Consider the following 15005-nt stretch of genomic DNA (forward strand, 5'->3'; position numbering starts at 1 on the left):
GCACCCGTCATCATAAGTCATCCATTGCATTGTTTTTTGGGTATTTATCTTCTGGAAATCACAGAAGACAACAACATCCTGTATTCATAACTTTCTAATGTAGCAATTAGCTCATAACTGTGCTATGCATTTACACCGTGGCTTTTTCATCTATTTAACACACGAAAACAACATAAACATTATATCAGACTAGGGTTGTAACAATATACCGGTATGACGGTTTACCACGATTTGAACGTGCACGATTATCATACCATGAACAATTGCATATCAGTGCAGTTACGTCATCAAAATTTGACAACGCTGATTTGACAAAGAAACGCTCGTCACTGTGTCTCCGGACAAACCAGACACGATACATTGATGCATTGTCCCTCCTCCATGCCCAGATTGGTTCAAACTCGCTATATCACAACCAATAAGCATAGGTTTCGCTTTTGTTTGTGGACCAACAAGCTTTTTGAACAACACAGAATGAGAGATAGGCATACATTTCTGCGCGGCTAAATAAAACGCAAAAAAAAAAATGTTTTGCATGAAATAATTCTCATACTAAGTACTTTTGCATGCACAGCAGCACAGAAACATGACAAAACAGTGACACAGCAAAGACAAACTGCTGCTCTTGCTGTTTTCAAAAGACGCAAATGAAGGTGCAGCTGTTTGTCTGCATTGCAGACAACCATATCCAAATCCATATCCACAGACAACCATATCCATGCTGGCACATAAAACCTAAGGATGTTCCAAATTTGAATCTAGTTTCGTTATGTAACTATTTATAGTATAGTAAATATTTATATCTATTTTTTACTGAGGATTTGCACTATGTTTATTTGGACTTTGACACATTATTTATTGTTTTTTTATTTGTTCATTGTACAAGTGGACACATTCTCTCACCTCAGCGGTCAAGATTAAGTCCTGAAAATCTCAACATGCTTACATTTCTTCATCACAACCTAGACTGAAAAAAAACAACGCTTTAAATACATGTTTACAGCCATAAACTTGGTATTGAACTTTTGGTCTCCCATTTATCCTGCTTATAAGGAAGGACAGTTTAAGTTTATTTTTGTCTAATCTTAAAAGACCCTGCTTGTTTATTCCTTCTAATTTAATTTATTAAAATGGGAAATTTTTCAGTTTATTTTTATAAAAGACTTCTATAGTTCTATTAAAATGGTTCTTTCAAAAGTTTGTTGAAATAAAACCTTTGTTTAGTCAGAAAACGTGTTCTTATTCTTTTCAGGGTCTTTGCTATGAGAATTACTATTTAATACCGTATACCGCGAAACCGTCAAACCGTGGTATTGTTTTAGACGATTATCATACCGTAAAAAATTCATACCGTTACAACCCTATATCAGACACTGTAAAAATGTCATTCCCAGCCACTAGATTACTCTGACAGGGTAGTCAAGTGTTATTAAGTGTCAGATGTGAAAGTATGTTTTTTTTTTTTTTTTAATTTTTAAGCATGACAGTAAAACTTGAACGCAGTGATGAATATATTAAAACATGTGCTTGTTTGTTGTCATAATTCATAATAATGACAAAAATACTAATATGTGCATCTCCTGACTTTCATGTGCATTGCTGTAGATGGTGTATTCTGGGGAATTTTTGTACCCCTTGGTTTTGAGTGTGGTCCTGATAAATCTCTGTTTCAAGGGCTATCTAGCCCTTCCCCTTAGCCCTACGCCTTTAATAAATAGAATTGGGACATCCCTATCCCTTCACATGAATGCGTAAAATGAGGGTTAGAGATAAGGGGAAGGGATAAGGGGTAGAATTGGGACTGGGCCTTAGAAAAGTCAGAATACTATAGTTATATGGGTTTTATTTTAACAATGTTATTAAATTTTTAATTTTAAAATAGTCAAAATGGCTGCCTTTGTAGATCTAGTTTCAACGATATCTGTAGGCTGCTGTGCTCCAAAACTGTGACTATATTTGCATTCACATTATATATACATTTATTTTGACATCATCATGTACAGCTTCTTGTTAGATTTTCTGACTAATCTAATGCTCTTTAGTATCTGAAGTATTTCAGCAAAGACTAATTGAAATGCTGATATCGTTCACTTATCAACATGCAAACACTTATTCATACCGAAACTTCACATAAATACTAAATAAAATAAAAAACGGTACTTGAAAAACTTGATCTGAGCTTGCCGATGTGTATTAATTCAACCCTAATAAAAGTGATGAGCTGTGCCATGAACAAAATTCTACTGGTTATTTTTTTTAAAGTGGAAGGAGCTACTTTATGTTTCAGTTGAAATAACACCACACATCAAACAAAGCTGTGCATTTCAAATCACTTTGTGCCGTCTTTAATAAATCTGCATAAGTTGCTTTATCGTGCTGTTTTATCTTGCGATAAACACTGAGGTAATGCAGCAGTGCTTCTATATACACAGCCCACGTGTTTTGTTTATTATCTAAGGTTTTATCTATAATATATTACCTAGTGTGTCCACATAACGATTTGTTGTGGCAGTAGATGTGGTGGCGCAGATGCTGGTCAGATCATTTGCTGATTTCCCCCTCTGCATTCATTGAATAACAGTATGTGCGCAGTGGTGTTGTGGTCTATCGCGAGCACGGATGTGCATGAAGGGGAAGTCTGAGGCAGGTGTGAAAAAATGTGTCAAAAGTATTTAATGGCAGATAACAAACAATGATTTTGTGAGGTCTGCTTGTCACTTCATCAAGTTTCGGTACATATTTAGCACGATATTTAACATAATGTTGAGTTTAGTGTCTGCAATCACCAAATGAGTGTTTACAGTAAAGTACAGTAACAGTTCTAAATATTGAGAAATCACTAGACTATCTTGTATAAAATAGATAGTTTGAGCTGAAATAAAATTTAAAAATATACACACTAAGATTTTTAAAAACTAATATTCGACCTAAACCTAACTTTCTAACACTTCACTTGTCTCTTTTTTTCTTTTCTCTTTTTCTCTTTTTATGAACTATATATTTGACTATGTATTTTTTATATTTTTATATTTTTTTAGTGATATATTTGAACTATTTTTGTTAAAAATGTTTTAAAAAAATTTAAGTTGAAAAAATGTAGTAAAATTTGCTGGTGTAAAAATTTGGTGAATAAAAAGTGAGTACATTTTCATTTTTGGATGAACTATCCCTTTAAAGTTAGCTATTACTTTACTCACCTTAGGGCAACCAAAATGAAGGTTACTTTTTTAATGTTCAGTAGAAGAGTAAATAAGATTTTTAATCTGAAACTGAAAAAGGTTTCCTTTAATATCTTGAAAGACCTGAGGCTAAGTAAACTAGCAGCACATTTAGTTTTTGAAATGATCCCTTTAACTTTTGTCTTATGGACAAAAAAGGCTTGTTAATTTAAATAAAATAAGCTCTAACAAAAAAAATGTCCATTGTTTAATACATTAAATATCATTAACAATGAGAATTCATTTATTATCCTTGTTTAATATTCAACATATGTCGGCTAATTATCACACTGTAAAAAAATCCTGGTTGCTTTAAATTTTGAAGCTGAATCAAATTAACCTTATGAGTCCATTAAACTTCTATTATGTTAAACTGACTTAAAACAGCTTGCGTAACTTATACAATTAAGTTAGAACATGATTAAAGTAGTTTAATAAGTTATAATGGTCTAAAAACATATGCTGTCATATCAAATTGATCATATAATTTTTTACAGTGCAGTTCATGTAAACAAATAATACACTAATACATTTTTAAATAAAATGCCGAATTTTATTCTGACACCAACTAATAAATGCTTTTGATTTTATGTTAACAAATTCAAGTTTATAGTCAAGCATTGTTTTTCCTTAGCTAAGATTTATTTCTATTTATTTTGACGGTGTTTTAAAAAAAGTTTAACTAAAATGAAGATGAATAAAATCTACATAGGGTCACACGTTATTTTGATGGTCCGTTTGTTGAATTTAAGTTACATTCTATCTACATGCCAACTAATTCTCTTTAAATTACAAGTAGACTGCTAGGTCAGGGTCAAGGTTAGTGTAAGTTGCAAAGTTTCTTAAAGTCAGTTAAATGTCTGCTGAAGGAGCATATCAACAGATATTAAACAGATCTACTAGATAATCGAATGGTCTACTAACATTCAAATAGACCATCAAAATAAAGCGTCACCTTATATAGAAATTGACATTTAAAATAAAACAACTACAATAGTTTCAGAAAAAACACTTAAATGCCATCAACAATCAGTTTTTCTCTTCGTTTTTAAGATATATGTTAGTGTCAAGCATTTAAATAACAATTACTTCACATCTTTGTGCGTTACAACAAATGTGTTTTTCAAAGAGCAATATCGCACCCAACGTAATACAGTAAATAGCCTAGTAAATGTTTAAGACTGAAAGCAGTAGCGATGAAATGGATTAGCGCGTACTTAAACACCTCGACTCTTTTATCGGGTGTGTGAATTTGGAAGAGTGTTTGAAGAATGACATGACTAAAAGAGTCGCTTCTGATTTCAGAAAAAACACAACTGAAAGTACCCGTTTCTCTCAGCAAAGCCACCAGACAGCATCCTCAGTCATAAAAAAAGCTTAATAACTCTTTTTATTTTTTCCGCAGTTGCTGATTTGTGCTCTTTTTACTATGTAAAACACTCAGCCGCTGAAGCTGATGAAAACACTTAAAAGTACTTTGGCTCGGGAGAGGATGTTTGCCTGATAAAAGAACATCATGTCTCTCTGCTGTTTTTTTGTCTCTCTTTTGCTCTTGTCTTTTTAGTAGAGGTCTATCGGTCGAGGTAATAACAGCACAGATGTATTGATGGGCAAATAATTACACATATGCCCCAACTGAAAGGGGAAATATGGACAGTCCATAAAGGCAGAAGAACAAGCGATGGATAAAGTGGGCTGCACTCAAGCACCATTTCAGTGCTCCAACAACAATTACGCATTATGGCTCATAAATGGACCGCCATTAGATCCCATTTCTAAGAATAATTGTGCACAGGAACATGAAGAACAGCTTTGGCCTCTTAATATATTTTTTTGCTTTGTTTGTTTGTTTTATCCTGGCAGGTGTACAAGAAAAAAACAGAAACAGCAAAGAAGGAGTACCTCAAACAGCTGGCTGCGTACAGAGCAAGCCTCGTGTCTCAGGTGCGTCACTGACTTGAAAATACGTTTGTGAAGGGATATTTCAAGTTTAGAGAAGTTTTTTGTAATAAACAGACTCTTCTCATGCAAAAGAGTGGAAATATTATGAAGCAAGCATGAAAAATAAACGATAGAATGCAATGGAATATACAGTCGAAGTCAGAATTATTAGCCCCCCTGAAATATTAGCTCCCCCTGTTTATTTTTTCCCCTAATTTCTGTTTAACGGTAAGAAGATTTCTTCAACACATTTCTAAACATAATAGTTTTAATAACTCATTTCTAATAACAAATTCATTTTATCTTTGTCATGATGACAGTAAATAATATTTGACTTGATATTTTTTAAGACACTTCTATACAGCTTAGAGTGACATTAAAAGGCTTTACTAGGTTCTATAGGTTAACTAGGCAGGTTAGGGTCATTAGGCAAGTTATTGTATTATGATGGTTTGTTCTGTATACAATCAAATATATATATCTTAAAGGGGCTAATAATTTTGACCTTAAAATGTTTTTTAAAAATTAAAAACTGCTTTTATTCTAGCCGAAATAAAACAAATAAGACTTTCTCCAGAAGAAAAAATCATAAAAACTGCTTTTATTTTAGCTGAAACTAGATATTAAAGTTTGAGGACAAACTTTATGGTGGCTTGAAAAGCCGAATCTGAAAGTTTGAAGTGGTTTTAAATGATTCTAGCATGAATTAGCATGTTGTTAGCGTGATTCTAGCATGAATTAGCATGTTACTAGCATGATTCTAGCATGAATTAGCATACTACTAGGATAATTCTAGCATGAATTAGCATGTTAGTAGCATGATTCTTACATGAATTAGCATGTTGTTAGCATGATTCTAGCATGAATTAGCATGTTACTAGCATGATTCTAGCATGAATTAGCATGTTGTTAGCATAATTCTAGCATAAACTAGCATGTTACTAGCATGATTCTAGCATGAATTAGCATGTTGTTAGCATGATTCTAGCATGAATTAGCATTTTACTAGGCGGTTGCTAGGGTGTTTTAAGTGGTTGCTAGGTGGTTGCTAAGGTGGTGCTAGGCAGTTGCTAAGGTGTTCTGACTAGTTGCTAAGTGGTTACTAAGGTGTTGCAAGGTGGTCGCTAGGGTATTCTGAGTGGTTGCTAGGTGGTTGCTAAGGTGTTGCTAGGCGGTTGCTAGGGTGTTCTAAGTGGTTGCTAAGGTGTTGCTAGGTGGTTGCTAATGTGTCCTAAGTGGTTGCTAGGGTATTCTGAGTGGTTGCTAAGGCGTTACTAGGTGGTTGCTAGGGTGTCCTGAGTGGTTGCTAGGTGGTTGCTAAGGTGTTGCTAGGCGGTTGCTAGGGTGTTCTGAGTGGTTGCTAGGTGGTTGCTAAGGTGTTGCTAGGTGGTTGCTAAGGTGTCCTAAGTGGTTGCTAGGTGGTTGCTAAGGTATTGCTAGGTGTTTGCTAAGGTGTTGCTAGGCGGTTGCTAGGGTGTTCTGAGTGGTTGCTAGGTGGTTGCTAAGGTGTTGCTAGGTGGTTGCTAAGGTGTCCTAAGTGGTTGCTAGGTGGTTGCTAAGGTGTTGCTAGGTGGTTGCTAAGGTGTTGCTAGGCGGTTGCTAGGGTATTCTAAGTGGTTGCTAAGGCGTTGCTAGGTGGTTGCTAGGGTGTCCTGAGTGGTTGCTAGGTGGTTGCTAAGGTGTTGCTAGGTGGTTGCTAGGGTGTCCTGAGTGGTTGCTAGGTGGTTGCTAAGGTGTTGCTAGGCGGTTGCTAGGGTGTTCTGAGTGGTTGCTAGGTGGTTGCTAAGGTGTTGCTAGGGGGTTGCTAAGGTGTCCTAAGTGGTTGCTAGGTGGTTGCTAAGGTGTTGCTAGGCGGTTGCTAGGGTGTCCTAAGTGGTTGCTAGGTGGTTGCTAAGGTGTTGCTAGGCGGTTGCTAGGGTGTTCTGAGTGGTTGCTAGGTGGTTGCTAAGGTGTTGCTAGGTGGTTGCCAAGGTGTCCTAAGTGGTTGCTAGATGGTTGCTAGGGTATTGGGAGTGGTTGCTAAGGCGTTGCTAGGTGGTTGCTAGGGTGTCCTGAGTGGTTGCTAGGTGGTTGCTAAGGTTTTGCTAGGTGGTTGCTAGGTGGTTGCTAAGGCGTTGCTAGGCAGTTGCTAGGGTGTTCTGAGTGGTTGCTAGGTGGTTGCTAAGGTGTTGCTAGGCGGTTGCTAAAGTGTCCCAAGTGGTTGCTAGGTGGTTGCTAAGGTGTTGCTAAGTGGTTGCTAAGGTATTCTGAATGGTTGCTAAGGCGTTGCTAGGCGGTTGTTAGGGTGTCCTGAGTGGTTGCTAGGACCTTACTAAGGCATTACTAGGCCGTTGCTAGGTGGTTGCTAGGCGGTTGCTAGGGTAATTTGGGTGGTTGCTAGGCAGTTGCTAGGGTACCCTGGTTGGTTACTAGGCAAGCCTCACATACATGCTTGATAAAACATTTATACTTAGTAAGCATTTCTAGCAAGTTACAGTACTTGGCTAGTCAATATTAGCATGTAGCTAGTCACTGCTAGCATGTGTAGCATATAGGAAGTTCCGTTTGCTAGCATGAGTCAAACAAGCCAATCTCCAAGTCTCTACGATGTTCTGATGCTGAGATATAGCTGTTGATGAATGGTTGCTAGGGTATTCTGTTTTGTTGCTATGGGCGAGGTTACAGAGTGAACTTGACTTGTCTTAGTCAAATGAACCAACCCCCATGTCTCTATGACACTGCTTTGCAAAGATATGCATCTTGGCCTATTTTAATGGAAGTCTACGGGACAGTTGCTAGGGTGCAGTATGTGGTAGTTAGGGGTGTGGCTAGAAAGTTAAAAACTCATCAGTTATTGGCAGTTTGGTAGTCTGAGTTAAATGAGCTCAGCCATTAGTCTGTATGACAGTCTGATGCAGAGTTATGAGCTCACAAAGTTTGATCCCATGTTAAGTCAATGAGAGTCTTTTGAATGGAAGTCTACGGGACAGTTGCTAGGGTGCCATAAGTGGTTGCTAGGGAGTGGCTAGTAAGTCTAAAGGTCATCAGTGATTGGCTGCTGACTAGACTGAGTTAAATGAGGCCTGACTCTAGTCTGTAGGACAGTCTGATGCAGAGTTATGAGCTCACAAAGGTTGACTCAATGTTAAGTCAATGGCAGTCTTTTACAATGGAAGTCTATGGGACAGTTGCTAGGGTGCCAAAAGTGGTTGCTAGGGAGTGGCTAGTAAGTTTAAAGGTCATCAGTTATTGGCTGCTGGCTAGACTGAGTTAAATGAGCCCAGTTAGAAGTCTGTAGGACAGTCTGATGCAGAGTTATGAGGTCACAAAGTTTGACCCAATGTTAAGTCAATGGGAATTTTGGGAATTTTCCGGGTCGTTTTTCGGAAAACCGAAACTCGGATCAGTCGGAAAAGATATAGCAACCCGAGTCAGACCAGTTTGAAGGTTTGACGAAAGTTTGAGGTATGAAGCTTGAAAGGGTTAGGAGGAGATAGACTTTAAAATTAGTCTCAGAAGAAAGAAGAAGAAGAAGCAGAACTAGACAGTAAAGTTCGTCGAGACAAACTTTGAGGCTGGCTTGACAAAGCCTGTTGGTAATAGTTTATTTAGTTTAAAAACAGTTTGAAAAAGTATAAGTAGCATGTTATTAGCATTATTCTAGCATGAATTAGCATGATACCACCATGGATTAGCATGTTATTAGCATGGGATGTAGTACAAATTAGCATTTTATTAGCATGATTCTAGTATAAATTAGCATGTTATTAGCATGCTTCTAGCATGAATTAGCATGTTACTAGCATGATTCTAGAATAAATTAGCATGTCACTAGCATGATTCTAGTATGAATTAGCATGCTACTAGAATGATTCTAGCATGAATTAGCATGTTACTAGCATGATTCTAGCATGAACTAGATTCTTAAAGTTTGAGAACAAACTTTGAGGCTGGCTTGTGAAAGCCTGACGGTAATAGTTTATTTAGTTTAAACAGTTTTTAAAAGTATGAAAAGATAGATAGATAGATAGATAGATAGATAGATAGATAGATAGATAGATAGATAGATAGATAGATAGATAGATAGATAGATAGATAGATAGATAGATGAGCATGTTATCAGCATGATTCTAGCGTGAAATACCATGTTGTTAGCATGATTTTAGCATGAATTAGCATGTTACTAGCACGATTCTAGCATGAATTAACATGTTGTTAGCATGATTTTAGCATGAATTGGCATGTAACTAGCATGATTCTAGCATGAAATATGTTACTAGCATGATTCTAGCATGAATTAGCATGTTGTTAGCATGATTCTAGCATGAATTAGCATGTTACTAGCACGATTCTAGCATGAATTAGCATGTTGTTAGCGTGATTCTAGCATGAATTAGCATGTTACTAGCATGATTTTAGCATGAATTAGCATGTTACTAGCACAATTCTAACATAATATAGCATGTTGTTAGCATGATTCTAGCATGAATTGGCATGTGACTAGCATGATTCTAGCATGAATTAGCATGTGACTAGCAAGATTCTAGCATGAATTAGCATGTGACTAGCATGATTCTAGCATGAATTAGCATGTTGTTAGCATGATTCTAGCATGAATAAGCATGTGACTAGCATGATTCTAACATGAGTTAGCATGTTACTAGCATGAATTAGCATGTTGTTAGCATGATTCTAGCATGAATTAGCATGTGACTAGCATGATTCTAGCATGTAGTAGCATGATTCTAGCATGATTCTAGCATGAATTAGCATGTGCCTAGCATGATTCTAGCATGATTCTAGCATGAATTAGCATATTACTAGCATAATTCTAGCATGAATCAGCATGTTACTAGCATGATTTTAGCATGAATTAGCATGTGACTAGCATGATTTTAGCATGAATTAGCATGTTGTTAGCATTATTCTAGCATGAATTAGCATGTGACTAGCATGATTCTAGCATGAGTTAGCATGTTACTAGCATGAATTAGCATGTTTTTAGCATGATTCTAGCATGAATTAGCATGTTACTAGCATAAATTAGCATGTTGTTAGCATGATTCTAGCATGAATTAGCATGTGACTAGCATGATTCTAGCATGAATTACCATGTAACTAGCATAATTCTAGCATTAATTAGCATGTGACTTTCATGATTCTAGCATGAATTAGCATGTAACTAGCATGATTCTAGCATGAATTAGCATGTTGTTAGCATGATAGATAGATAGATAGATAGATAGATAGATAGATAGATAGATAGATGATAGATAGATAGATAGATAGATAGATAGATAGATAGATAGATAGATAGATAGATAGATAGATAGATAGATAGATAGATGGATAGAGAAAAACAGTTTATAGATAGATAGATAGATAGATAGATAGATAGATAGATCGATAGATAGATAGATAGATAGATAGATAGATAGATAGATAGATAGATAGATAGATAGATAGATAGATAGATAGATAGATAGAAAGATAGATAGATAGATAGATAGAGGTAGATAGATTGATAGATTGATAGATAGATAGATAGATAGATAGATAGATAGATAGATAGATAGATAGATAGATAGATAGATAGATAGATAGATAGATAGATAGATAGATAGAAAGATAGATAGATAGATAAAAACAGTTTATAGATAGATAGGTAGATAGATAGATAGATAGATAGATAGATAGATAGATAGATAGATAGATAGATAGATAGATAGATAGATAGATAGATAGATAGATAGATAGATAGATAGTGTGCGAGCATGAGTCAAACCCCCGCCTCTCTACGATGTTCTGATGCTGAGATATAGCTGGTGTTATATCGTTGCTAGGTTAGTCTGTTTTGTTGCTATGGAGTTGATTGACAGCTTAGACTGATGATGTATCAAAGCTTCTTGCCAGTATGAACAGTTCAAAACAACCCCCATGTCTCTATCACACTGCAGCATGACAATATCAGTCTAAACCTCTTTAATGGCAGTCTATGGGACAGTTGCTAGGGTGCAGTATCTGGTTGTTAGGGTGTGGCTAGAAAGTTTAAAGGCCATCAGTGATTGGCTGCTGGCTAGACTGAGTTAAATGAGCTCAGCCATTAGTCTGTAGGACAGTTTGATGCAGAGTTATGAGCTCACAAAGTTTGATCCAATGTAAAGTCAATGAGAGTCTTTTGCAATGGAAGTCTATGGGACGGTTTCTAGGGTCCAAAAGTGGTTGCTAGGGCGTGGCCAGAAAGTTTAAAGGTGATCAGTCATTGGCAGTTTGATAGTCTGAGTTAAATGAGCCCAGTTAGAAGTCTGTGTGACATTCTGATGCGGAGTTATGAGGTCACAAAGTTTGATCCAATGTTACGTCTATGGGATTTTTTCGACGGTCCCGGGACGTTTTTCGGAAAACCGAAAGTCGGATCAGTCGGAAAAGATATAGCAACTCGAGTCAGAATAGTTCGGAGGTCTGACCCGAGTTTGATGGTCATAGCTTGAAAGGCCTAGGACGAGATAGAGTTTAATTTTTAGTCTCAGAAGAAGAATAATAATAATATTAAGTTTAATAGGATAACAGTAGTCTGGCTTGCTACACAAGCCAGCCTAATTAGCATGTTACTAGTATGATTCTAGCATGAATTAGCATGTTACTAGCATGATTCTAGCATGCATTAGCATGTTACTAGCATGATTCTAGTATGAACTAGATTCTTAAAGTTTGAGAACAAACTTTGAGGCTGGCTTGTGAAAGCCTGACGGTGATAGTTTATTTAGTTTAAACAGTTTTAAAAAGTATGAAAAGATAGATAGATAGATAGATAGATAGATAGATAGATAGATAGATAGATAGATAGATAGATAGATAGATAGATAGATAGATTAGCATGTTATTACCATGATTTTAACGTGAAATAGCATGTTGTTAGCATGATTCTAGCATGAATTAGCATGTTACTAGCATGATTTTAGCATGAATTAGCATGTTGTTAGCATGATTTTAGCATGAATTAGCATGTTACTAGCATGATTTTAGCATTAATTAGCATGTTGTTAGCATGATTTTAACATGAATTAGCATGTTGTTAGCACGATTCTAGCATGAATTAGCATGTTACTAGCATGATTTTAACATGAATTAGCATGTTACTAGCATGATTTTAGCATGAATTAGCACAATTCTAGCATGAATTAGCATGTTGTTAGCATGATTCTAGCATTAATTAGCATGTTGTTAGCATGATTCTAGCATGATTTAGCATGTTACTAGCAAGATTCTAGCATGAAATAGCATGCTACTAGCATGATTCTAGCATAAATTAGCATGTTGTTAGCATGCTTCTAGCATGAATTAGCATGTTACTAGCATGATTCTAGCATGAATTAGCATGTTGTTAGCATAATTCTAACATGAATTAGCATGTTACTAGCATGATTCTAGCATGAATTAGCATGTTGTTAGCATGATCTTAGCATGAAGTAGCATTTGACTAGCATGATTCTAGCAGGAATTAACATGTTGTTAGCATGATTCTAACATGAATTAGCATGTTGTTAGCATGATTCTAGCATAAATAAGCATGCTGTTAGCATGATTCTAGCATGAATTAGCATGTTACTAGCATGATTCTAGCATGAATTAGCATGTTGCTAGCATGATTCTAGCATGAATTAGCATGTTGTTAGCATGATTCTAGCATGAATTAGCATGTTGTTAGCATGATTCTAGCATGAATTAGCATGATTCTAGCATGAATTAGCATGTTGTTAGCATGATTCTAGCATGAATTAGCATGTGACTAGCATGATTCTAGCATGAATTAGCATGTGACTAGCATGATTCTAGCATGAATTAGCATGTGACTAGCATGATTCTAGCATGATTTAGCATGTAACTAGCATGATTCTAGCATGAATAAGCATGTTGTTAGCATGATTCTAGCATGAATTAGCATGATACTAGCATGATTCTAGCATGAACTAGCATGCTACTAGCATGAATCTAGCATGAATTAGCATGTTGTTAGCATGATTCTAGCATGGATTAGCATGTTACTAGCATGATTTTAGCATAAATTAGCATGATTCTAGCATGAATTAGCATGTTGTTAGCATGATTCTAGCATGAATTAGCATGTGACTAGCATGATTCTAGCATGAATTAGCATGTGACTAGCATGATTCTAGCATGAATTAGCATGTGACTAGCATGATTCTAGCATGATTTAGCATGTAACTAGCATGATTCTAGCATGAATTAGCATGTTGTTAGCATGATGGATAGATAGATAGATAGATAGATAGATAGATAGATAGATAGATAGGTAGAGGTAGATAGATAGATAGATAGATAGATAGATAGATAGATAGATAGATAGATAGATAGATAGATAGATAGATAGATAGATAGTAGGCTAGATAGATAGATAGATAGATAGATAGATAGATAGATAGATAGATAGATAGATAGATAGATAGATAGATAGATAGTTTGATAGATAGATAGATAGATAGATAGATAGATAGATAGATAGATAGATAGATAGATAGATAGATAGATAGATAGATAGATAGATAGATAAATGATAGATAGAGACAGACAGACAGACAGACAGACAGATAGACAGATAGATAGATAGATAGATGTAGATAGATAAAGGTAAATAGATAGATAGATAGATAGATAGATAGATAGATAGATAGATAGATAGATAGATAGATAGATAGATAGATAGATAGATAGATAGATAGATAGATGGTGTGCGAGCATGAGTCAAACAAGCCAACCCCCGCCTCACTACGATGTTCTGATGCTGAGATATAGCTGGTGCCATATCGTTGCTAGGTAAATCTGTTTTGTTGCTATGGAGTTGATTGACAGCTTAGACTGATGATGTATCAAAGCTTCTTGCCAGTATGAACAGTTAAACACAACCCCCATGTCTCTATCACACTGCAGCATGGCAATATCAGTCTGAACCTCTTTAATGGCAGTCTATGGGACAGTTGCTAGGGTGCAGTATCTGGTTGTTAGGGTGTGGCTAGAAAGTTAAAAGGCCATCAGTGATTGGCTGCTGGCTAGACTGAGTTAAATGAGATCAATCATTAGTCTGTAGGACAGTCTGATGCAGAGTTATGAGCTCACAAAGTTTGATCCCATGTTAAGTCAATGAGAGTCTTTTGCAATGGAAGTCTATGGGACGGTTTCTAGGGTCCAAAAGTGGTTGCTAGGGCGTGGCCAGAAAGTTTAAAGGTGATCAGTCATTGGCAGTTTGATAGTCTGAGTTAAATGAGCCCAGTTAGAAGTCTGTGTGACATTCTGATGCGGAGTTATGAGGTCACAAAGTTTGACCCAATGTTACGTCTATGGGATTTTTCCGACGGTCCCGGGACGTTTTTCGGGAAACCGAAAGTCGGATCAGTCGGAAAGGATATAGCAACTCGAGTTAGAATAGTTCGGAGGTCTGACCCGAGTTTGATGGTCATAGCTTGAAAGGTCTAGGTGGAGATAGAGTTTAATTTTTAGTCTCAGAAGAAGAATAATAATATTAATAATAAAAATAATAATAAGTTTAATAGGATAACAGTAGTCTGGCTTGCTACACAAGCCAGCCTAATTAGCCTGTTACTAGCATGGTTCTAGTATGAATTAGCAGGTTATTAGCATGATTCTAGCATGAATTAGCATGATTCTAGTATGAATTAGCATGTTACTAGAATGATTCTAGCATGAATTAGCATGTTACTCGCATGATTCTAGCATGAATTAGCATGTTATTAGCATGATTATAGTATGAATTAGCATGAATCTAGCTTGAATTAGCCTGTTATTAGCATGATTCTAGCATGCATTAGCATGTTACTAGCATGATTCTAG

The 15005-nt window shown here is 36.1% G+C and overlaps 1 protein-coding gene across 14 annotated transcripts in view; it reads left to right on the plus strand.

Annotated features, from left to right (window-relative positions):
* The window catches only part of tox (thymocyte selection-associated high mobility group box), a 222955-nt gene that overhangs the window by 192284 nt on the left and 15666 nt on the right, over window positions 1-15005 (plus strand). For all 14 annotated transcript variants that reach the window (XM_073920269.1, XM_073920264.1, XM_073920278.1 and 11 more), the window contains one exon: window positions 5082-5162. In XM_073920269.1, coding sequence (XP_073776370.1) covers window positions 5082-5162 — 81 coding nt within the window. The remainder of the gene's footprint in view (window positions 1-5081; window positions 5163-15005) is intronic.

Source organism: Danio rerio, chromosome 2 (genome assembly GCF_049306965.1).
Source record: "Danio rerio strain Tuebingen ecotype United States chromosome 2, GRCz12tu, whole genome shotgun sequence".
NCBI lineage: Eukaryota > Metazoa > Chordata > Actinopteri > Cypriniformes > Danionidae > Danio > Danio rerio.